This window comes from Hydra viridissima, unplaced genomic scaffold (assembly GCF_058129835.1).
Source record: "Hydra viridissima isolate aposymbiotic clone 2 unplaced genomic scaffold, HvirCarnegie_v1 scaffold_2, whole genome shotgun sequence".
NCBI classification, from domain to species: Eukaryota; Metazoa; Cnidaria; class Hydrozoa; order Anthoathecata; family Hydridae; genus Hydra; species Hydra viridissima.
In genome coordinates, this window is record NW_028324301.1 from 17,816,987 (window position 1) to 17,840,114 (window position 23,128).

Consider the following 23,128-nt stretch of genomic DNA (forward strand, 5'->3'; position numbering starts at 1 on the left):
AAAACCTCTAGTTCATGCGTAATGCATAATTAGTGATTACTCGCTCTGCAAGTTATCAATAATGAGTTTTTAAACTTAACAGACCAAAACTAGTCATGAAAAAACATTGCGGTTACTTTAATATATACATATATAAACGTTGCCAATGAATTACTGAAGAATTTTTTATAAAATACCTTTAATATTTGTAACTACTTAGGTGAAAATCATCAATAACGTTTGCTAAACAACGTGCTATGTGTATATATATATATATATATATATATATATATATATATATATATATATATATATATATATATATATATATATATATGGCAGAGCCGTCAATAGGAAGGGGGGAGCGAAGGGGTCTGGCGGGGATTTCACCGTGGGCTTCATACTGGTTGAGGACCAACCAAGCAATGACAACGTAAATCTTTTTTTAAGTACAAAAAAATTCTACAAGAGGGTTGACGACTGGAAAGTTACTTTCTCCAACCGTCCCTCGGATCCAGAACCTCACCAGAGTAAGGTGGCTAAGTCTTCATTCAACTGGTCTGATATATGGTTCTTAGAAAAAAAAATCCGAGAAAGAAAAACATTTAAAAGCTTTTTTAAAAAATATCTTTACGCTTTATTACTTAATCCAACCACAATTTCGAAAATAACCTCAAGCTTACAGCCGATTCCAACTCTAAGCTCTAATATTATATCAATCAAACAAAAGGTATGACATAAAATGTGAACCAAGTTTGGCTATAATTTTAGTCATATCTAAATTAAGCTGTAGTCAATAAAATTATGAAATTTGTTAAAGATTATAGAAGAATTCAGAAGAGCAACTCCGATTGAAAGCGCTTGAATAAGATGTTGTTAAAAACGAGTAATGATTCCAAATTGTAATACTACTCTTTACTATTTTACTATTTTGTGTAAGGAATCTATTTTTGAAAATCTTTTTTTAAAAATGTTAATTATACAAGGATAAAATGTTGCAACGCATTATACGACAATCTGCGGTTTGTCTAACTGAACGTACTTCGTTTTTAACGAAATGTTATTTTAAGTTATTTTTTATTAGCATCTATAATTCGCCAATTTTTTAAAAAAGACTAACGGAATTAAAACTTAAATGGAAACAGCCGTTAATTTTAATTCCTGTACTAAAAGCAAGTTGATGTTTTAAGATTTGTATACTTCAACAGTAACTCAGGAATACTTTACGTCACGCATTACATATAGTAAACTTTATACGTTTAGCTAATTAAAAGAAGTAATCCTGAGTCATAAGCGTAAAGAACGCTTTTTATACAAGATTTACTTGCTGGCAGTAAATTTATATCAGAAAATTTTTTTACACTGCATTTATCATTAGGGTGACCCATACAAAATAATCGTCTCCTTCGTAAGGCATTGTCAAAAAAATATCTCTAATAGACTCGGTTTGACTCGATGTTGAAACATGCACAAAATTGTGGCTTGAATGTATTTTAGGCCCCATATAAGTGTTACAGATAATTTTAAAACCGTCTTTTGTGTTTCTTTTTACAGATTCCATTATTCTTCGAGAAATTGCTCTGCAAATCTTTGACAAATTCATCTCTTGAAACACTTTGTTAAATGTAAGAGCATTTGTTTCATTGAAAATAATCAATTTAAACTTAGCTTCGGAAAGTATGACTTCTGTATCTTGAGAAGGTAATGAAGGAACTAAATTATTCTCGCTTAACAAGTTTATAGCGCAGTTATTGTCAAAAGGATAACAAGAAATTTTTTTTAGATTGAGTTTATGAAAATCATCACGCTTTAAGTTGGATATTTTGTCAACAGATAAACAGTTTTTTTTATCTTCAATTTTTTCTAGTTTTGCATTCTGTTTAGATTGATCGTTTTTATTTAAGATTACTTCATTTGTAGTTATAAGATTATCGAAATCAACCAATTTTTCGGTTTCCGTTCCGTTTATTTTCCCGACTTGCGATCGCATATTGCTTAACTTTGTTTTAAGGTTAGAAAGAAGAAACTTTTTATCAAAACTTCGCTTGCTTTCTAAGTTGCCATTTTTTTTTAAGTATTCATCTTCGTCTGCTTCAGATATTGACGCGTACGATGTAAGACTATTTGGTTTACCCGATTGTAATTGATTACCAAATGTAGTTATTGAGTTTTTCCGATTTGATTTCTTTAAGGCAAATTTCTTTTGATGATCGTTCGTAAATGTATCCGTTGTCTCCAAATTCAACGCACTAATTGATTTCGAATATAAACTTTTACTATCTGATAAGTTTTCAGTGCGCCACTGTTTATTGCTTACACTGTCATTTAATCCGGTAGCAACTGAAGCCGAGCGCAAAAGTGGTTTATTATATGTTTTTTGAATTTTGTTGTATATTCCTGACAAGTTTTTCTTAAAATTTCTTGTTTTAAACTGTTTTGAAGCACTATTTTCTTCTTTCTTTTTCTCATTCCACGACATCTTTCTAAACTAAGGTAAATATATCCCCAGAGTTTAAAAAACATCATATGGATTATTCATTCATCCGCTTTATAAACTACAAGCAATTACATCTTCGTCAACTAATCGCGTGTTAATAGTTATAAATAGTATATCCTGCTAATTAAAAGTGAGAAAAAAGAAATGCCAAACTGCATCAGTATTTTCCCATGAGACCTTGACAATTATATTAATGAAGTTAAATTTTTTTTTAAATAATATAAAACACGGTTCAGGTAACTAGGTTTAATGTCTTGTCAACATTATCTTGATTTTGACAAGATTTTTTTCTTTTAACCTGTTTGACAAAAGTTGCAGCAACAACAAAAAAACAGTTTTAATCTTTTATTACTATGCAGCTTGCAAAAAAAAAAGAGAAAGCATATCACATGTATATTTTTGTTTGAGTTTTGGCGACTAGTTAATTAAGGTTTGACCAATTTAAAGCCAATTAAGTCAGATAATGACCTAATTGCCGTTCCAACCCCGCAAATGTTTGGATTCCAAGTTCTTTGCGCAATAAATGACGTATAATGAAGAAAACTATTTTATTCATCTCAAAAATTTTCGTCTGAAATTTTTTGTCTAACCCCTTTTTTATTTTGCACTCCCAACAATTCGGAGTTAATATGTGTATGTATGCATGCGTGCGTGCATGTTATCTGTAAGTCAAATGCAAATAAAAACAAATGTGTTTACATCTATATATACATTTATGTATATATATATACATTTATGTATATATATATATATATACATTTATGTATACGTATTCATGTATATTTAAGTCTATACATAAACATTTATTACTCATTTGAATAAGTAAAAGTAAATGATTGAGGTACAATGTATTTGATGTATTATTACTATATTTGATATATTATTATTATATTGGATCCATTATTAATATGTTTGATATAAATAAAACGAAGCCTTATTTATAGACAAAACGTAGAAAAAAAAAACAAACAAAAAAAAAACTAACTAAAAAAAAAAAGATGCTAAAAAGCAAGTTTTTAATTTAGCATCAAAGTACATCAACTTCGTTACTAGGACTGCTCTTATTTTTCGGTGAAGATGTCAAACTGTTGACCGCTTTATTCAGTAATAGCATGAGATTTCAAGAAATGAACAGTTAACTCATTAATTCAAAACACGCTTTTGATAAAAGCAGTTCTTTTATATGTAAAAATAGAATAGCTGTCTAGATAAAAGAATGTTGGGTCAATAAAAGAATGTTGTCAGCGTTGGCTACTAAAAGTGCTCTCCTAAAGACTTATTTATAGCTTAATCCATATATCAAAATAACGGATTGTTTGATACACTCCATTCTGTGTTTTTTAATTCGCTGAATTCAAATTTGCCATTTTGTTTTGGCTAGGTTGAATTTCTTTGAAACGAATATTTTTTTAACATTAACATATCTTACATTTATAGTTTATAGAGGTTAAATTTATATTAAACTATGAAATATACCTTTGATAATGCAGTTGCTTTAACTTGTGATTTATTTTTAAAAATCTTTTAAAAAAGATTATTTAGAACCTTTTTTCTGAGTGTTTATTTTTCTGATTAATCACTTTTTAAACACTAAAGGGTTATTCTGCTACGAAATTAATGTCCTATCTTTCCTCGATAGCTTAATGTCTAGATGGATGCGTTTCCCTCGTTCTCCACAATTTTGATTGTGTTTTGAGTACTTTCAAAATGTCCTTCAAAATTTTCTGCCAAAAAAGACATTAAATAGATATTTTTTAAAATACGTTTTCTAAAGTAGAAACCCAATCCATCATTGCCTCATGTAATAGCAAATTAAATGCTAGGCATCCTAAAACACACTTTCCAATCTCGTGATGCTTCTTTATGGAAACAACTCTATTGCACCTACATTCATCCTTTACTTGAGTTTGCGATTCCGGCTTGGAACCCTCATTTGGTGAAAGATGAACAAACTATTAAATTAATACAGTGCAGAACCACAAAAATACCAGACAAACTGAAAAAGTTAGACTGCAAGTCCAGATGTTTACAACTTGGCCTATCTTCTCTAGTTGAACGTCGTAAAAGAGGTGACTTCATCCGAAAATATAAAATTATTAGTAACATCAACATAGTCAACTGGCACTTTCCCCTCATCACAATTCCACTAAAAACAAACACAGAGAAAGACTTCACCGTGAGAAGTACAGCAACAATTTAGCTCGTTTCCACTTTTTTAACAATCGCATTGCCAAGGCATGGAACATGTTACCAGATAAAGTAATCAGTTATCCAACTGTCAACAGTTTTAAAGCGAACCTCGATAAGTTCTAATGTTCCTACAGCTCGCAGCTTTCCTTAGTGAAAGTTGCAATATGAGCTTCACAAAAACTAACTGTAATCTGACAATCTATGATTTGTATTTTAGTTAATTATTTTTACTTTTGTTGTAACAAATATACTACTACTACTACTACTACTACTACTACTACTACTACTACTACTACTACTACTACTACTACTACTACTACTACTACTACTACTACTACTACTACTACTACTACTACTACTACTACTACTACTACTACTACTACTACTACTACTACTACTACTACTACTACTACTACTACTACTACTACTACTACTACTACTACTACTACTACTACTACTACTACTACTACTACTACTACTACTACTACTACTACTACTACTAATAATAATAATAATAATAATAATAATAATAATAATAATAATAAAAATGTCGCAGGCAAGGGTTGTAAATGATCTTCTATATTTTGTTCAACCAGTTGTTGTTTCTCTTACAACAACCCTATAAACGTATAAACTGAAATATTATAAAATAAATTAAAGCGATTTTATTTATTTAATAATATTTATATAAAATAAATATTATTAAATAAATAAAAGCGATTTAACAACAAAATTTGTATAAGTTTACACTCTATTTTTAAAATTCCAATGGTTCGTTCTATCAAATTACTAAACACAGAGCCGTTGGGATGCGGTGTGGCAAACAAGAGATTCACCCTAGACCCTAAACTAAGGACCTTAGAAAAAGCCTGGAATACCACTATTATGATACTATAGTAACCTTAAAAGATAGGCGATAAGATAGGCGATAATATTAGTGATAAGATATGCGATAAAAGATATGCGATAAAAGATAGGCGATAAAAGATTGGCGGTAAAAGATAGGCGATAAGATAATGAGAAAAGCTCTCCCCAGCTTCTTATGTGGCGTCGTCTAATGGTTTTATAAGATTCAAATTGATAATAAATTAACTTTTCCAAACATTAAATGTGGAGGGAAAAACATGCAAATTTTAAACATTACCCGTTTATTTAATCTATTGTCTCCTAATAGAGATGCTCTTTACACAATAAGATGTTAAGATGTTAAATAAAACTAAGTCGGACACTCCGATTGGTTAATAAACAATTAAACAACAATATTTTTTAAAAATAGCCATTATGGTAAGAAATATTTAGATATAATTCGGTGTTTATGTTTGATCTTTTATCTTATTCAGAAGCGAATCCAGAGATACTGTATGTCGAGAAGTCACCATAACTTTATATAGAAATCAGTGGAAAAATATTGTTTATATAAAAACCTTGATTAGGCATTATTTGGTTCACCTACCATTGCAACTTAAAATTTTTATATAATGAGTATTCTTTTAAACTACTTTTCGAAATAAACTGCACTAAAGACGGACAAAAATGTTTGTGATTCCTCCCGACGGATGTCGGAACAATTTCGGCAGATTAATCGTTAAACCTCGTTCTAAACTGTGGTAACTCGTTGCCGTCTGGGAACTTTATTTTACTTACCGTATAACTTCGGTCAAAAAAAAATAGACCTCAGTTCTCACAATTCTTAAAAAATGTTAAACATAAAAGGCTCTTTTATAACTTACATCATGTTACATCAGTGAATTCACAAGCTCTTAAGTGCTTTTACTGTAATAAAATGCATTCTTTTCATAAAAATATAAGCCTCTGAATAAGTTATGTTCAAAATGTTTCTATTTGCATTTTCGCTTTATTCAATAGAAGTATTAATGTGATTCATAAAAATGTTTGATGTACATCTTTGTTGGACACCTTTACAAATTAACATTCAGAGTTTTTGGAACTGGGCGAGAATTAAAATTAGAAATGGCAAATTCTCCATTTATTCTAAGTTAAAAAAGTTAAGGTTAAAAAACAGACAGTGATCATTGACAATAATTTGAAGAGTCTATAATTTTTTTCTTGTAAATCTCCATTACAAAAACATACATGGTTATGATACGTATGCTGATACTTAGAGTGAGCTCCGCTGAAAAAGGCTCTAAATCTTTTTGAACTGGTATAAAATCAAGCAACAAGAATTTCTCATTAGTTGGGATGTTTTCTGTCCATTTTTCTCCACTTTGGCTGAATTCAACCCTCTGAAGTGGCAACTTGAGGTCCATGATGCTATTAACACAATCAAACCAGAGTTCCAGCAGGTAGACTTTGCTTACATAACCTTCTTTTAATGAATATAAAAAAAAAAAAATTAACAAACCATGAACATTTAGGCATGAATAATTAAATCAGAACTTTGTTAAATTGTTCATTAATCGTAATTAGTAGCAACTACAAACGATTAACAGCAGTAACGATTTTGATTAGTAATGTTAATTATCAAATATAGGTGTATCTTATTTATTTATTGAACGTTGTTGTTTGAACTATTACTAAATAATAAAAAGTTTAACATTTAAATAACGGTACGAAATTTGCAATAAAACGCAATATTATTCAACGGTATGTAATGAGAACTTGGTAAAATCGTTCTTTGGTAATCTCAATTAGAGCTGATTAAACGTTTCATTAGAAATTGCATACTACGAGTCTTAACAATTTAAAAAACTTCTAAAATTGCTTCTTTTAATACAACAACAACTACCGCTGAAGTTTGTTATTTTTAGTGAATTGCAATTTTGAAGCTCCAGAGAGAAGCGACATTCTTCCAAGTTACTTTCAGAAAAATGAGTTGCAATGAATCCAATAATTCACTTAGCTTCATTCTATAAGACCAATTGACAAAAAATGCATCGACAATTTTCAAGATAAATATACTTTGAGTTGAAAATAGTTGCTATGGAAACATCTTTTTTTTTTGGTTATTACATACGTTTAAAAAAGTGCATTAAAAATTTCAATTCCAAAAGAAAATTAAAAAGAACTTATTTTTTAACATCTATTTTTTAACAGCACTCAGTACTTAAATATTAGCAAAGAGTTGTAAAGGTGGTGGTAAATTAACTTATTTACAACCACCTTACAACTCAAAAGTTCCACGTTGTTCAACATTCATTCAATTTGGTGTAAAAAAATCACTTAACTACAGCCAACTAAACCCTAAACTATTTGCTGCAACCTTCTTAAAGGAGACATTTTAATTAGATTCAAGCATAGTGTTGTCAAATATACCACACACCTGTCCGGAGAGCCTCAAAACATAAAAGTCATGCTCAAAAAATAAAACCAATTGGGTTTGGTAGCCCAAACATCCATTTTTCAAAAAATAAAAAAATTGAAATCATCTGCCTACGTCCTAGAAAAAAAAAAGACTTTTATTTTTTGGATTTTTTTGTTCCTTGCTCTATCGCCAGGAGAGCCTCAAACCACAAAAGACACACTCAAAAATAGGAAATAAATAATAAAACTGATATTACTATTATTGATATGCATAGTCTATACATAAAGGCTTTAAAAATAAAAAATTAAGCCATCTGTCAATGTGTAGGAAATCATTGTTACTTTGAACTTGTCAGTCATTTTGACCTTGCTTTTAATGGAAAACATTACTTTAACCACCATTTTTTCTTTGAATTTGAATCATTTCTAAACTTAAAACACTGTCGCAAAATGAAAAAACTATTTAAATAGTGTCTATAATTAAACTTTGGCAAAGGCTGTTTCAAAATTCTAAATATTATAGGTTTTATTTACTGTGGGTTTTTTTTACAAATTGCAGTTACACACAGGTTAAACAAATAAGTATTTAAGAAGATTTAATCTCATAAATAAATTTTTGAATCAGTTTAAATAAATCCATAGGTACATTCTCAGTTGATTTTTTTTGTCATAAACACTTATTCTAAAGTAGCAAAGTTTCAATGTTCATTAAAGATGCAACAGACATATTTCACCTAAATGTGCTTGCTATTGTATTCAACCACACATCTTTCAAGCCAATTTCCATATTGTGGATGTAATTTTGAATGTTTGTATCTTTGCCACTGAACAGAAAATCGTGATGAAGAGCTTCCAAAGATTGTTCACTGAAAGGACCAAGGGATTTTTTCTTCATTCTGATAAAATCATCAATGTGAAAAAAAACGATGTGCACTTTTGGGGTCACACTTACATATACTAGACTTAAAAAAGATGTCCGAACTTCTTCAATTTTTTTTTTCATATTCCTTGTCAAGGACATTTCCAAAACAGGCTCTAACAACAGCACTGAATATTTTGAATGCATCAATGATGGCCAAAACTGATGAATCTAGGTTCTCTAAGAGCTGATCTATCACATCAATATTTATCAGGAGTTTTTGGCAATCATTGCCAGCAAATTGTCCGCCATGATATGGTTGGATTGTGGCCACTCATCTTTTTGGCCACTCATCTGCATCTGGCAATGCTTCTTTTAGTGCTTTGAACAAGTGATTTACTATCCCAATAAGCAGATGAAGTTCCATCAGCTTTTAGAAGTGGTTCATGAACAACATTTTTGAAAAACTTTGCCCTCCTAATGTCACCACCTTTTAAAAGAAAGTCTGTGTAACAATTTTGAAGATCAGACAACGTCCTGAGCGCATCTTTTTCAGCTAAGTTCTTTGCTTCACTATCACAGTATAGGCATGGATGTGAGCTAGAGTGACATTGCAAACCACATAAAATGTTAACAACTTTCAAATCGCAAGAGACCATAAAGTCTACATTTCCAGGTTGAACAAGCTCAATAAAGTTTTTAATGTTGCTGTAATTCTCATGTAGATTCTCTGCAACTGCAATTAGAAATTGCTTTTTAACTCCAGTGTCTTTTAGAGCTCGAGAGGTGACGATTTTTTTTGAAGGTGGGCTGCTTGAATCATTTTCATCATTCATTCTTTGAAGACTTACTGTAAGCTTTAGGAAGCCTCGACCTCCATCAATCCCAACCTTTATGAGATGACCTGCTTGAAGTTGTCTCTTAAGTGAAATTTCTGCTAGGAAGTCAGAGAGATTTTTTTAGTGAACAACAGTGTACTCTTTGTGTGGCATTTTTTCGTCTGATGATGCAATTGTAGTTTTTGTAAAAAAATTTGCAAGTTGCAACCCTGCTTCATGAAAATTTGCTCAATAGCTTGGCTCAAAAAGAGGCGATTTGTAAACCAAATTTATTGTTGATGCAAGTTTTTTGACTCTAATATTAGACATGCCTGTAGCTTTCTGAATTTGCACCAGGTCTTGGGCACTTAACTATACTTTTCTGCAGTTGTTGATTTTGAACATGATGCTCCTAAAGACAAATTTTAAAAATCTTGTTATAAAATGTAATCTTAGAACAGACAAAATAAGCCCATTAAAAACAGGAAAGGTACAAAATTTAAGTTACCGAGGGTAACTGGTAATGGACGACCTCCCTCAGTCACTGACAGCCTGATTGTCCCACCTGGTGATGATTCTTGAACTTTGATAGTTGCAGAGGCTGTCTGTTCAAAAACTTTTTTGTTTTCTGTTGAAATTTCTCTAAGGTTTAAATTCAAAGAAATAGAGTTGCATTTATGAGGTAAGCCTTTCCCTATTGGTGACAAACAATCTAAACATCTTTTCAGGGGATTTGTGGTATTTGAAGTTGTAGAATTATCCAAAGGATGTTTTTCAGTCAGCTTCAGCTCACCAATTTGGCAAATCAGGCAGTTACAGTTGGACCTCTTGTCACAGTCTTAACATTGATAGTTTGAAAATTGTAAAGAGTAGGCAGCTTGACAGATACTCCTCTTTCAACCCTTCTAAGTTTCTTTCTACACGTTCCACACATTCCAGTTGGAACTCTAGAGTCCAAAAAGTCAATGTCTGTTGCAAAAATGTTTTTGAATCTCTCAAAGGCTACACCAGAAATTGGTGAATTGCACTTTTTCATACATACAACACACACTGTTTTTCTACACTCTTCATGAGATTTGGCACTATTGGGCATTTTGAAAGAGTCCAAGTAAAGTTAAAATTGCAAAAAGTACTTGCTTGTGTTTTTCTTTGATAAATGACTTAATTTATTGTCAGCAGCTAATAAAAAAATTTATGTTTTTACAGCTTCTTTATTTCACCATTAAATGACATAAATATGTAACACTATAAGTATTGCTAAGTAGTAAGCAATAAAATGCGCCTAGCTATTCAAAAAATATGGCCTCAAAAAAACGTTTAAAACACTTGACTTTTAAAAGAAAGCGAATTAGCAGGTAAAGATACCCCTAGGGTTATGCAATTTAAAATGGATTAACAATAAAAGCAATCTAGCTTCATTTTGTTTATTTTATAAGGTTATTTTTTTATCAAATTTTATTTTCTCTAGTGATCAAATTTTATAGTTATTCATAAATAAGTATCATCTTTTCTTCCTTAGGCCTTTAGGAAAAGACCTAATAACGTGAGAAAATTCAAAGTAATTTTTTTTCCTTGGACGTAGGCAGATGATTTCAATTTTTTTATTTTTTGAAACATGGATGTATGGGCTACCAAACCCAATTGGTTTTATTTTTTGAGCATGATTTTTATGTTTTGAGGCTCTCCGGACAGGTGTGAACACCTGATCTTATGATTTGCTTCAAACTTGCGAAATCTAAAAAATAGATCCACTCTTATGATTACTCTTTTCAAGCAAAATTACTTTATCGTCAAATATTATGATAAGACGTAAGAAAATTCTTTAATTTTCATTATTAAATTGTAATTATTAGATAGCGTATATTTACACAAAAATCCGCAATCTAGAAATTGAAAAAAAAAAAAGAGTGGGGGGGGGGGGGGGAGGGACTTGCTGAAATCCTTATAAAAAATTTATTAAAATTTCTGAAACTAATAATGATAAATAAAGTGAGCTAAATAGAAACTGTATGTATTTTTACTTCGAAAAGTGAAAAAAGATTGTAAAGACTATTAAAAGTTTTTAAACTACAAAAGTAATTGGTTAGGAAAAAATTTTATTGATTACGATAATTTGTCTCTTCCTTCAGGAAGATCATTTTAAAAATGAAGAGATCTTGTAAAAGAACCAAAAGAGAAAATACCATGTAGCTCTATTCCTTGCTGCATCAAAGAGTACTAAAGCAGCAGAAGAAAAATATTCAGATCTTGTTTTGAATAGAGCTTCTAAATGAGTTGACGTAGTTCAAATGAGAAGAATTATAGATCCCCTGACAACAACCATGAAGCTAGAGGGGGATCTTGCTCTAAAAATGCAAATTGATTTAAGTGATTTACTTTACTAAATATTGAGAAAATCAACTCTTAATCACAATATAAAAATATATCTTAGCCTTAATAAGATGAAATACTATCTTGAAGATGCTCTATTTACTCGAACGTCAGCTAAATGCTCATTAAAAAGTATAGTAAACTATCTAGTTACCAAAATTATAAATATCAGTGAATTTTTTAACTTAAAATGAAAGAGCTTTGCCTAGAAAAATTAGGTAGATCTCACTGTCCAACTCGGTGCATCTCTGGTATTTGAGTGAAGAACTAACATATTTGGCATCTCTTAGTGATCATAGCTGCATCTTAATATCATTGTGTAATTAGCAAATACTAAAAATGTAGAGAATAACATCTTAATCTTTTTTAAAATAAACTTTTGAGTATTAACATAACTTGAAAAGACCCTTCAAACTGAAAAAATAATCCATCATATAATGGTTCTAAAGAAATAATGAGTGTCTTCAAGCAGTTAGAGGTATGGAAAAAGAGGGGTAAAGATGTTAAAAGAATAAAATTCCTTCTTAAAAAGATTCGCAAAAAAAGAATTGCAAAAAAAGAGTTGCAGAAATATGCGCCAAATTTAGATGAGATTGAGCCTTTGTAGAAGATACGATAAAATGAACGTATTTAAACCTTAGAAGCAGCAAAAAGCAAAAAGTAACGAAAGATTTTTTTCAAGCCATTTTGGAATATCCGAATGTATAAACTCAGTATGTTATGAACATTATAAGGCAGATATGAGTATTTTGCTCGGTCATATATATAGACAATTGTTGATTTTTATTTCTTTAATTTTATTGACAAGTTCAAAAGAAATATAAGCATGAGTTGCGCAGATGAAGAAAATTATTCAATAATATTTTTGCTCTTAAGACGTAAAGGATCATCTTTTTTACATGAGTGCAAAATCATCACCGAATCATATTAAAATAAAATTACTTAGCAATATTTTGTAATGTTTGTAATGTAATGAACTTTTGTAACTTTTTTCCCCTTGTCTATCACTTTAAATCCCGCCCCAGAACGCTAGTATGTAACTCGGACCCGAGAGTCTGGAGTGGAACTATGTGCAAACATGTCGATTAGATTTCTAAACTCGTTAAATTATCTGTAACGCAACGTACTGTTGTATTTCTTTTAATAGAATTAGCTAGTTATGGCCACTTTGACACGTCGTTTTTGGATAACTATTCTTAGCGATAAAAATGTCTTTCCAGCAATTCTAAGAAGAGCTTCTTTCAATAAAAATGCATATACGCCTTCATGCTGTTTTCTACTAAACAAACTTGGTTAGTATGCTTTGTTATCAGTTGTAGGTATTACATAATGTAGGCTAAAAAGATTTATGTATAATATACAAGAGATGTATAGATGAATATGTAAAAAAAAACAATAATATAAGCTTTTTAAATCTATAAAAAAATTCTGGTTTACTGGGTCTAAACAAGTAAATTGAATTTTTTGGTGTTTTTTTATTTTTCCCCTTACTTTTACTAGTATTTTCCTTGTATATTTTACTAAATTGCTATCTCTTAAATTAAGTTTGTTGTAAAATAGTATGATTGATATGTATTTATATATGCATACATATGCATTTATCTATGCATATACACATTAAGATTATTTACGACACTTTTTTAAGATTTCTTTACCCTATATTTGTTTTTGGTAAAATAGATATTTTTGTTTTGGGGGTGACTTATTATAGAATCTTAATCAAATTTAATCTCTTATATTATCTCTTAAATAATAGTTCATTAATTTACTACACAGGATAGCAACAGGATTGTAAAAATACTCACACAAAAATAACTCTGTTTTCTATGATACTTTTCTGCAAGTAATTTTTAAAACTTGTTTTATAATTAATTTTTCAGAAAATAAATTTTTAAAAGTAGACTTCTTAAAACTCTTATGTTAAAAAATAACTTTATCATACTTTTTAATTTTCATAAGCATTATTTGAAAATTTTCTTTTTAAAACCATTAAATTTTTTTTTTAACATTTTGTATTTTTAAAATTTATATTTATATATATTGTTAAAAATGTATATATATATATATATATATATATATATATATATATATATATATATATATATATATATATATATATATATATATATATATACATACACTGAAATAGCTTTTTGCTATCTGTCAATAGCAAAATGCTATTTCCATTAAACTTAGAAGGGTTTGGAATGCATTTGAGGCATTTAGAAGACTTTTTCAGATGGCAGACACTGAAAGTTTTCCACCATCTGACTCTTCGCACCTAACATCAAAGAGAGATAAGCCAGCCAAAATTTCAGAAAAATACCAGAGTCTATTGAATGTAGTTAAGGTAGCTGTTACATCTTGATATTTACAAAGTCCTTCAATCAGCAGTAGGTTATTGTTTAATGCCTTCATAGAGAGGGAGCTTTCATGCCAGAGTGTCATGTGTACAAATGAAAATGTTCATTTATTCTATAGTTTCTGCCCTGTTCAGAAAAAAAAAGTACACTTTACAAATTCCATATATTCATCTCTTGGGTGAGTCTCAATTATTGAGAAAATCACTTTCATGGGAGATTTTCAAAAAAACATACTATGTACTTGAAGATTAGAAGTATGTTCATCAGATATCTCATTAGAGGCTACATGATGAGACTAATTTTCTGCATGATGAGAAACCTTCCTCGTTGATTTTTATGGTTCTTAATTTATCACTGATTGCAACATCAAAATGAAGAATGAGAATATGGGCTTTAAGGAGGAGCTCAAAAATAATAAAAAAACAAAACAAGTATTTTTGAAAGTCTTACCCTCAGTTTCTTACAATCTAGAAACACTATATAAAATGCTTGAACAATAAGTTTTTGTGTTTAGGGGTAGCTCAAGTGCATTTACAAAAATTATCAAAGTTAGATAAATTTTTGATTTGTTTTTAAGAACTCAGTATTTATTTTCCAACACAACTATATTGCAATCTCAATTCAATTTTTAGACAGAGTTCATGGTATCAGTTCAACAACTTCTAAATTTATTATTTATGTAGTACTTCAGATATAGTTTATTTTTTCTATCAAGGTACATTTAATGATGATCCTTGACAACTTGCAGAAGGAATTGACAAGCCACTGTGTCCCTGAAATAATGCAATCCCATGGTTAAGGGCATTATTTACTACATTCACATGACTTGGCTGTTTCCTTAGCTTGCCTAAAATCATCTCTGTCCTCCTACAAATCTGGATCAAATGCAAGGAATTCATGCGGAAGTTTCATTATTTAGAGCAGGGTCATTGATTTAGCTGATTTAGGAAGAAGGAATGGGATCGTCACTCAGTAACAATAATAAAAAAAAAAAACCCGGGAAGAACCACAATTGATTGGTTATCAACATGAGTTCTTTGTGTAGTAATGATGATGATGATGTAATTGATGAGGAAACAACACATCACCAAACATTGAATTTTTTTTTTTCCTTTGAATTTCACAAACTCAAAATTTTGAACTTTTGGATGAAAGAACTCTTTCATCCAAAAAGTTCAAACTATTCTGAATGAAATGAAGAATTTTCTCCTTAACTACATTCACTAGACTCTGGTAAGGATTTTTTATTCCAGAACTTGTAAAGAACATGTCATTACATGTCATTACACTATCCTGCTATTTCAGTAATCACTTCTTTACCATATCAAGAATGGTAAAGAAGTGATTACTGAAATAGCAGGATAGTGTAATGAAATGAAATTTCTATTTTTTTTTAATTCAAGTTTTCCAGTTTTTTTTTTTAAAAATCTGGAGTATTTCCTAAAGTAAAGTTTCAGAAAATACCAAACTTAAGTAATGCCATATGGAATTCCCGTTCAAAACTAGCTCTTTTGGCATTCATTCTGCTACCAGAGAGAAGATACTTGGTATTTGTAAATTCATCTCTTATGCATGGCAACAGATTGGCTTACTGGCCTAATGTACAATGCAGATGAATATCAGAAGCTATTTAGTAGTTTGCAGGTCCTCAAGGAAGTGTTAAACTCTGAAAAAGTTTTAGAGTCAGGAACCATCAAGACTGGAAATACCCACAATAAATCAGTGTGCAGAACAGGCAATCAAGTGTCTTCATTAAGAACTTTTTGATGTCTATAAAAAGAGAACCTTCAGCTTAGATTTATTTTGTCTAACAAAACATAAGAATTGTATACTATGCTGTAATTGGACTTCGCATTCTTTTTCATTTTATGCAGTAGCTTTTTGTTCTTATAGAATTGATATTTAAGTTTGTAATTTAGTGAATTTGTGTAACAATAACAACAATAAACTGTTAAAAGCTTAAAAACTACTTAAGTTCTCTCCATTTACAAAAATTGTAATTTAAAAATTTTGATCATAAAATTGTTTAACTCTTACTCCATAAGTGTATTTGGTAAATTCGAATTTTTGGTTTGTGTTTGAACCTTTTCAACAAGAAAACAAATTAATGTCTTTTTCATGAGTTTTGAACAAGTATTTATCAATCTATGACCCAGGAATATGAGGTCACAAAAAAGACATAACCCTAATATATATATATATATATATATATATATATATATATATATATATATATATATATATATATATATATATATATATATATATATATATATATATATATATCGTTGAAGTTTTAAAAAATTGAGTAAAGTTGTAAATATTTTTAGTTTTTGCCTAAATGTAATAAGAATTACAACTAATTAGATAATAATTTCTTAAAGAAAAAAAAACACTTTTATCTTTTACATTTGTTTAAATTGCTGATGCTCTTTACACATTCTCATCTTTGTTTAGTACAGGTTTTTACTGGCTCTTAAATGGAATACTGAATTTTATCTATTATTATTTTATGTTATTTGTATATTATTACATTACATTGTTATAAGTCTATTTTTTTCCAGTGTACCTTTGAATAAATGCTCGTATCTAGAAGATCTTTCTGCATAGTTTTTCACTACAAACAGAATTTTTGCATAACCTAAAAACTATCTGTAATAAGATTTGAGTGTGCCAGTAGTAGTAAAAATAGCTAAATTCCTTCATAAAGTACATGATAAAGTAAAAATACCAAAAAACCCAAACTTAGTGGATTACCAGCATTAATGCTAACTTGGTTGACTTTCTCTTGAATCTCTACTCATACTTGTAATATTTATTAGCTCTGCTTCTTTTTTCTTTTTCAACATAAATTTTACAATACTTCAGTGCATCTGTGACTGCTTTCTCAACTATACAATGCCTGCTTTTAATCCCTGCTTTTAATGAATAGTCAAAATATTTTCAGGACCATATTGATCTTTAAATTTAACTTTTAACTTTTTATAATGAGGATTATCTGGTCTAAGCATTTTTGCCTGAGTAGCTTTTTCATGGTAATGACACATTTTTAATTAAGACTTGTCTACAAGCCAGACTTTATATCATCTTTGTTAATATTTGCAATATCATTGTCTTCTTTTTTAATTTTGCTAGTTGTTGTTGGCAGCTACCATCTAAGCAATATTCCCTGAATATTGCTGGTACTGCATTACTGATTTTTTTTTTTTTTCCCTAAAAAATCAGAATCAATTGAAGTATCTGAACTGAATTTAATGCTTTTTTTTAAATTTTATGTTCAAAAACTTTAAATCTTTTAATTGTCACATCAGATAAACAAAAACTGTAAAAGTTATGTCTATGCCTCCTTGTGTAATAAAAAATAAAATCAATTTTGCATGTGTAAAATCATATCATTAGAGTACTGTTAAGAATAGAGCAGACACAATTACAGTAAAGAGGAATTTTAAAAAATTATATTAAAGAGAAATTGGTCATTAAAGAGGCATTAATACAATTAATCTATTGATAACGTTTAAACGGAAACTGGTTACTTTCTTAAACCCAAGTGATGTCTTTTTCATCCAGGAATTCAAGATTTTCAAGTTCAGACCTAAGCACGTCTTTTCTCATTAAATTTCTCAAACTTGGAATACCTATCCAAAAAAAACCTTCAGGATATTTAAAAGCTCTTTTTGATTTTCTGTCTCTGTTTCTTGTTTTTTTTTTTGGCATTTTTCTTTTAGAGTGTTAATTTTATGTTAGAAATGATTGATTCAAAATTAATTTTGTTTATTTTTTTCAGGATGCTATCCATCTCAAGTATCTTTTAAAAAATCACTACACACTTCAAGTAAACTGTTTAAAAAATTTTTTCTTTTTTCTTTTTAAAATTACTTTTTATTTACAAAATTTAACAAATCTTTTTAATTATTTTTTAACAGCATCATTGAAAAGGAAAGATTATTACAAAATTTTGGGTGTTCAAAAAGGCGCTTCTGCTACTGAAATAAAAAAAGCATATTACCAAGTTTGTTGATGTCTATTATTTATTCAAAACTAAATTTTATACAGTTACAGCTACAGTATGCACAATTTAACTTAAAACTTAGGTTAAGTTTTATCTTTCTGATGTTATACCAGATTTATGAGATGTTATAATAATAGGTATTTGTTCTAATAATTTATTTAGTTAGCAAAGCAATATCACCCAGATACAAACAAAGACAAAGGTGCATTAGAGAAGTTTCAAGAAATACAGCAGGCATACGAAGTAAGAGATTAGTTTGAATTACATTCTTGTTTGTTTTATATTTATTCATTCTGGTTTTTTATTTAAAAAAAAAAAAAAAAATCAGTTTAAAATAGAAATATAGTTTAAAAGAGAATTTTCTTGGTTTGTTCTTGGCTTGTTCTTGATTTGTTTTTTTCTCTCAGGAGTTATTTAATAACAATGATGGTTAAATCCAGAGTTTTCTTTTTTTTCTGTGTTGTCGATTTTTTACAGGCAATTTTTTATTTTTTATTCTTTTAAACCTAATTTTCTTTAAAGCCTAATTTTCAAAGCTGATAAAACAGCTTTGAAAATTAGGTTTTAATTATGTTGCTTATTTTATTTAGAATATAAAATGACAACAATTAAAGTTAATGAGCTTTTTAAAAACTTAATGTTTGAAAACTAACACTGGTTCATAGCAACCTTAGAAAAATTGATTCTAAAAACTAATTATGTTTTAAGGTTTATTAAGTTTAACTCCGCAAGGAGTCGCTTTGCATTAAACTTCCAAAAATTCATCTCAGCAATAGGTTGCATTAAAAAATCTCTAATTTTTAAACTTATTGATATCCAGGGAACCTTGACTTTATAGAATGACTGTTATATATTTCAATTATTTTTAAGTCATTCTTACAAAATAACTTTTTGCTAATAACATTACTAATTCTGATTAAATTGATATTAAATTGTTTTTAAAGATACTAAGTGATGAATCCAAAAGATCTGCTTATGATCAGTTTGGACAAACAGATTTCAGTGGTGCTGGTGAGAATTTGTTTTGTTAGTTTAAGATTTAATTTACAATAAAAAAAATTACACTGAACTTCATGAAATCAGTTGCAATTAATTTCTTAAAAACTTAATCATTTTGCTGTTAGGAGGTGGAGGAAGCAACGGTGCAAAGAATCCATTCCAAGATGCTAACATAGATGAAATATTTAAACAGTTTTTTGGTGGAAACAAAGCTGGTGGATTTTCATCTTCTTTTGGTTTTGAAGATGCAAGAGCAACACAGGTATAATCTATTTTAAAGATCTATTCAAGTTTTTTATTTGTCCTAGAATGTATAACTTTGGGCTTCAAATTTAGCAATATGTTATGAGCTTGTCATTCATGGAATCTGTTAAAGGCATTAACAAAGACATTCGAGTACAAATACAAAATCTATGTAATCGATGCAATGGCAAAAAAGCTGAGCCAGGATCCACTGCTCACAAATGTCCAAAATGTAATGGTTCAGGCGAGGTAATCATTAAATTAATTGGTTTTTTGATATTATTATTATAATAAAAAAGGTAGGGTAATATTTGTTAGTGATGTTAATTTAAGATTTTACTTTTTAACTTCTTAGGAAACTCTATCTAATGGTTTTTTTAATATGAGGTCAACATGCCGTCGTTGTCAAGGTCAAGGAACAATTGTGAACAACCCATGTCGTAAATGTTCTGGAAAAGGCACAGTGGTTGAAGACAAAAATGTTACTGTTCCTGTACCTGCTGGTTCAGATTTTTACTTTTATCTACTGTTGCTCTTTGTGTGATTTCAAAATAATTGACATTAGTTTAAGCTTTTTCTACTACAAATTTATTACTTTTTTTAAATATTGTTTTAGGAATTGAAGATGGCCAAACTGTGAGAGTTCCAGTGTCCCATGGTGATCTTTTTGTTACTTTTAAGGTATTCAAAAGAAATTTTTTTTCATAAATACATTTCTCAGATTTAACAGTTATAATAAATTAGCAGTTTGTTCTTAGGTTGCGAAGAGTAAATTGTTTGAGCGTGTGGGCTCTGATGTTTATTCTGATGTAACTGTTCATTTTACTCAGGTATGGACCAATTTTTGGGATTTTTTAATTTGAATAATGGTAGCTTATTACTTTTAACTTGTTTTCTATTGCATTTACCAGGCTTTGCTGGGAGGAACTCTAACAGTGCCTGGTTTACATGGTGATATTGACATAGCAGTGAGTAAATAATTATGATTTTGAATAAACAAGACAGCATGTATATTTGATTAAACAAGACAGCAAATTGTATATTTTACCGTGGTAATTGACCAATTAGCAACTTGTATATCATAATATGTGTGTGCTAAAAAAAAAAAAGCAAACAAAGAAATGAATGCTAAAAAATAATATTCACTTTTAAAAAAATCATTAAACAAATCCATATAAGTTCCTATTAACATAAAAACAACGAATTATTTACATGTTTTAATAAGCATAAGAATTATCATTACATGTTATAGTCATTATTCATATTGATATGATTCCTATTAATCAAGATTGATTTATCAATATGATAAACATTTATTAAAATGATGACAAACGTAAAACAGAGCATAAAATTCTTTATAATTTCTAATTGTGATTTGCTTTCCTATTTTTTTTGTTTTTTCTTTCTTTTTTGTATCATAACTAGCTTCCTCCTGGTACACAATCTCATCAACAAATGCGTCTTATTGGTAAAGGCATTCCACGCTTAAATGGTTATGGAAATGGTGATCATTACTTACAAATAAAAATACATTTACCCAAGTAAGGGTTAATATTTATTAATAGGGTAATAAAGATCACTAAAAATAAAGCTATTCATTTTTTCAATATTTATAATATATTTGTTATCTTTTAGATATCTTACAGAAGAGCAAAAAAAATTGATCGTAAAATTTGCAGAGATGGATGACAGCATACAAGGAAGTGTACATGGTGTTGATAGAGGAAAAAGTACGATTAATGTTTATTAAATTCGTTCAGTTATTCATTCCGTGACAATACTAGTTTTACAAGCGCAAATTGTTTTTAAGTTTGTGTAGAGTTGTTTGTTTGTAATTTATATGCAGTTGTCTTTTTAACGGTTCGTAGTTTATATGCGGGTGTCTTTATAGCAGTTCTTTTTGTGCAATGTTGCTAAAACAGATATGGCTTCATTTACTATTTTGTTAATAAAAGTGTTTTTGCTTTTTTATTCCAGGCAAACAAAAAACCGAAGGAGATAACTTTTCAAACGATGATCGAAAATCAGACGAAAATATTTCACAGAAAAAAGAGGAAAAGGAAGGTACTGAGGATTCGGAGAAATTAATATTTAACATGGACTCAGATCAGGCTAGGGTGGTTTTGGCCCTTGCAGGAGTAACTTTCCTATGCCTATTATATATGCTAGCTAGTGACCTTGAATATTAGATAAAATGAAAGAGCAATATTAATTTAGCTAGTGACCTTGAATATAAGATGATTGAATAAAATGAAAGAGCAAATATTAAGAATGGAATAAAGGTGTTAAGAAGAAATCTTCTGTTTTAGAAACAAACGCCAGCGAAAAAGAAGACAAAAAAGTTAAAAGCCGCGTCTAGTTCTACATTCTTCAAGTATCTTCAAGGAACTTGCTTCAACTCCAAAAGAATAAATTCCACTTTCGAAATAAATTTCTGCGCTTCTTGATTTTCTGGTCTGTTATTTTTTACAATTTATAGCTAAGTTTTAATCATGTTGAACTTGAACTGAGAATAAATGAATATAAAGTTATAAAATAGTTAAGTCAATTCATAAAATTTTGTTGCAGTATTGTGTCCGGGAGATATCTATAGATTTTCTGTCTGATTATATCTACTCTGACATCAGTTAGACGAAATTCTCCTCCGCGTTCTATTGTTTAACGGGTTACAAGTATTTTTCTGATCTCATTATATGACATAAGAAATGAATAAGACATTTCTTTGAGAGGTCAACTTAGACTTACGATCTACAAAAAATTAATCTTAGATTAATTTGATTTATACCATTATGTCCATTGCTTGTTAATACTCATAATTAAGCAGAAACATGCGCACAAACACGTCTAAAAAATGACCGATTAATTCATAAGGATGAATTGTATATTACATTCTAATGATCTGGTAATGATTTGTGATTAAAAATGCATGATTGGCAAGTCATACCTTGATGGAGCTCGATATATTTTTATTAATGTTTCCCGCCAAGAATACTTTATTGATGTAATACATCCATTAGTCAATTAACGATTGACTGAGTTTGATGTATTCTATCAATTCAGTGTTTTAGGCGGCAAACATCTTAGAATTTCTCGTATTATTTCTTGGGGAAAATCAATAGTGATAAATAACCAACATGCCTTGATAATGTTAATATTTTACGCCATATAGGCAGAATTCTTGAATAACAAATACCTATGAAATACTATAACGAAATTTATAATTAGCCATTCTATATTTTTAAACTTTTGAGAGATATTTTCATAGCTACTTTTTTCTTGGTAATCAGCTGAGAAAATGATTCTACAGTTTAATTGCATCGGGGCAGATGTTTAAAGCGATACAACTAAAAATTTAAAATTAAAGTTGTCAGTACTCTCTAAACAACTAGATGAGTAAGAATAAGTGTCTCGTCTACTACATAAAACTAATGTTACAGAGAGAACTGAACCAAGGTCTTAAAAGCTTAGCAAAAAATGATTTTACAATCCCATAATTTTAAAGAAAAAAGATAAAGACAACACTCCTCTTTTTATTAA

The 23,128-nt window shown here is 29.3% G+C and overlaps 2 protein-coding genes across 4 annotated transcripts; one reads left to right on the forward strand and one right to left on the reverse strand.

Annotated features, from left to right (window-relative positions):
- Window positions 1-1,306: 1,306 nt before the first annotated feature.
- LOC145196566 (uncharacterized) lies at window positions 1,307-6,483 on the reverse strand. 2 transcript variants are annotated; one of them, XM_090077469.1, is made up of 2 exons: window positions 6,397-6,483; window positions 1,307-2,467 (listed from the first exon to the last, which is right to left on the reverse strand). In XM_090077469.1, exon 2 carries the CDS (start codon window positions 2,456-2,458, stop codon window positions 1,337-1,339), a length of 1,122 nt encoding a protein of 373 aa, XP_089933595.1. In that variant the 5' UTR covers window positions 2,459-2,467; window positions 6,397-6,483; the 3' UTR covers window positions 1,307-1,336. The 2 variants fall into 2 exon arrangements, with proteins under 2 accessions (XP_089933595.1, XP_089933596.1); XM_090077470.1 differs by lacking the exon at window positions 6,397-6,483 and adding an exon at window positions 2,945-2,962.
- A 6,526-nt stretch (window positions 6,484-13,009) lies between these two features.
- On the forward strand, window positions 13,010-22,127 carry LOC145187479 (dnaJ homolog subfamily A member 3, mitochondrial-like). Of its 2 annotated transcripts, XM_080063892.2 has the most exons (15): window positions 13,010-13,269; window positions 18,125-18,172; window positions 18,264-18,349; window positions 18,512-18,592; window positions 19,294-19,360; window positions 19,474-19,610; window positions 19,685-19,840; window positions 19,947-20,094; window positions 20,208-20,272; window positions 20,350-20,421; window positions 20,503-20,559; window positions 21,017-21,132; window positions 21,227-21,321; window positions 21,569-21,655; window positions 21,901-22,127. In XM_080063892.2, exons 1-15 carry the CDS (start codon window positions 13,137-13,139, stop codon window positions 21,948-21,950), a joined length of 1,398 nt encoding a protein of 465 aa, XP_079920018.2. In that variant the 5' UTR covers window positions 13,010-13,136; the 3' UTR covers window positions 21,951-22,127. The 2 variants fall into 2 exon arrangements, with proteins under 2 accessions (XP_079920018.2, XP_079920010.2); XM_080063884.2 differs by lacking the exon at window positions 21,901-22,127 and having other exon boundaries at window positions 21,569-21,885.
- The last annotated feature ends 1,001 nt before the right edge of the window (window positions 22,128-23,128 follow it).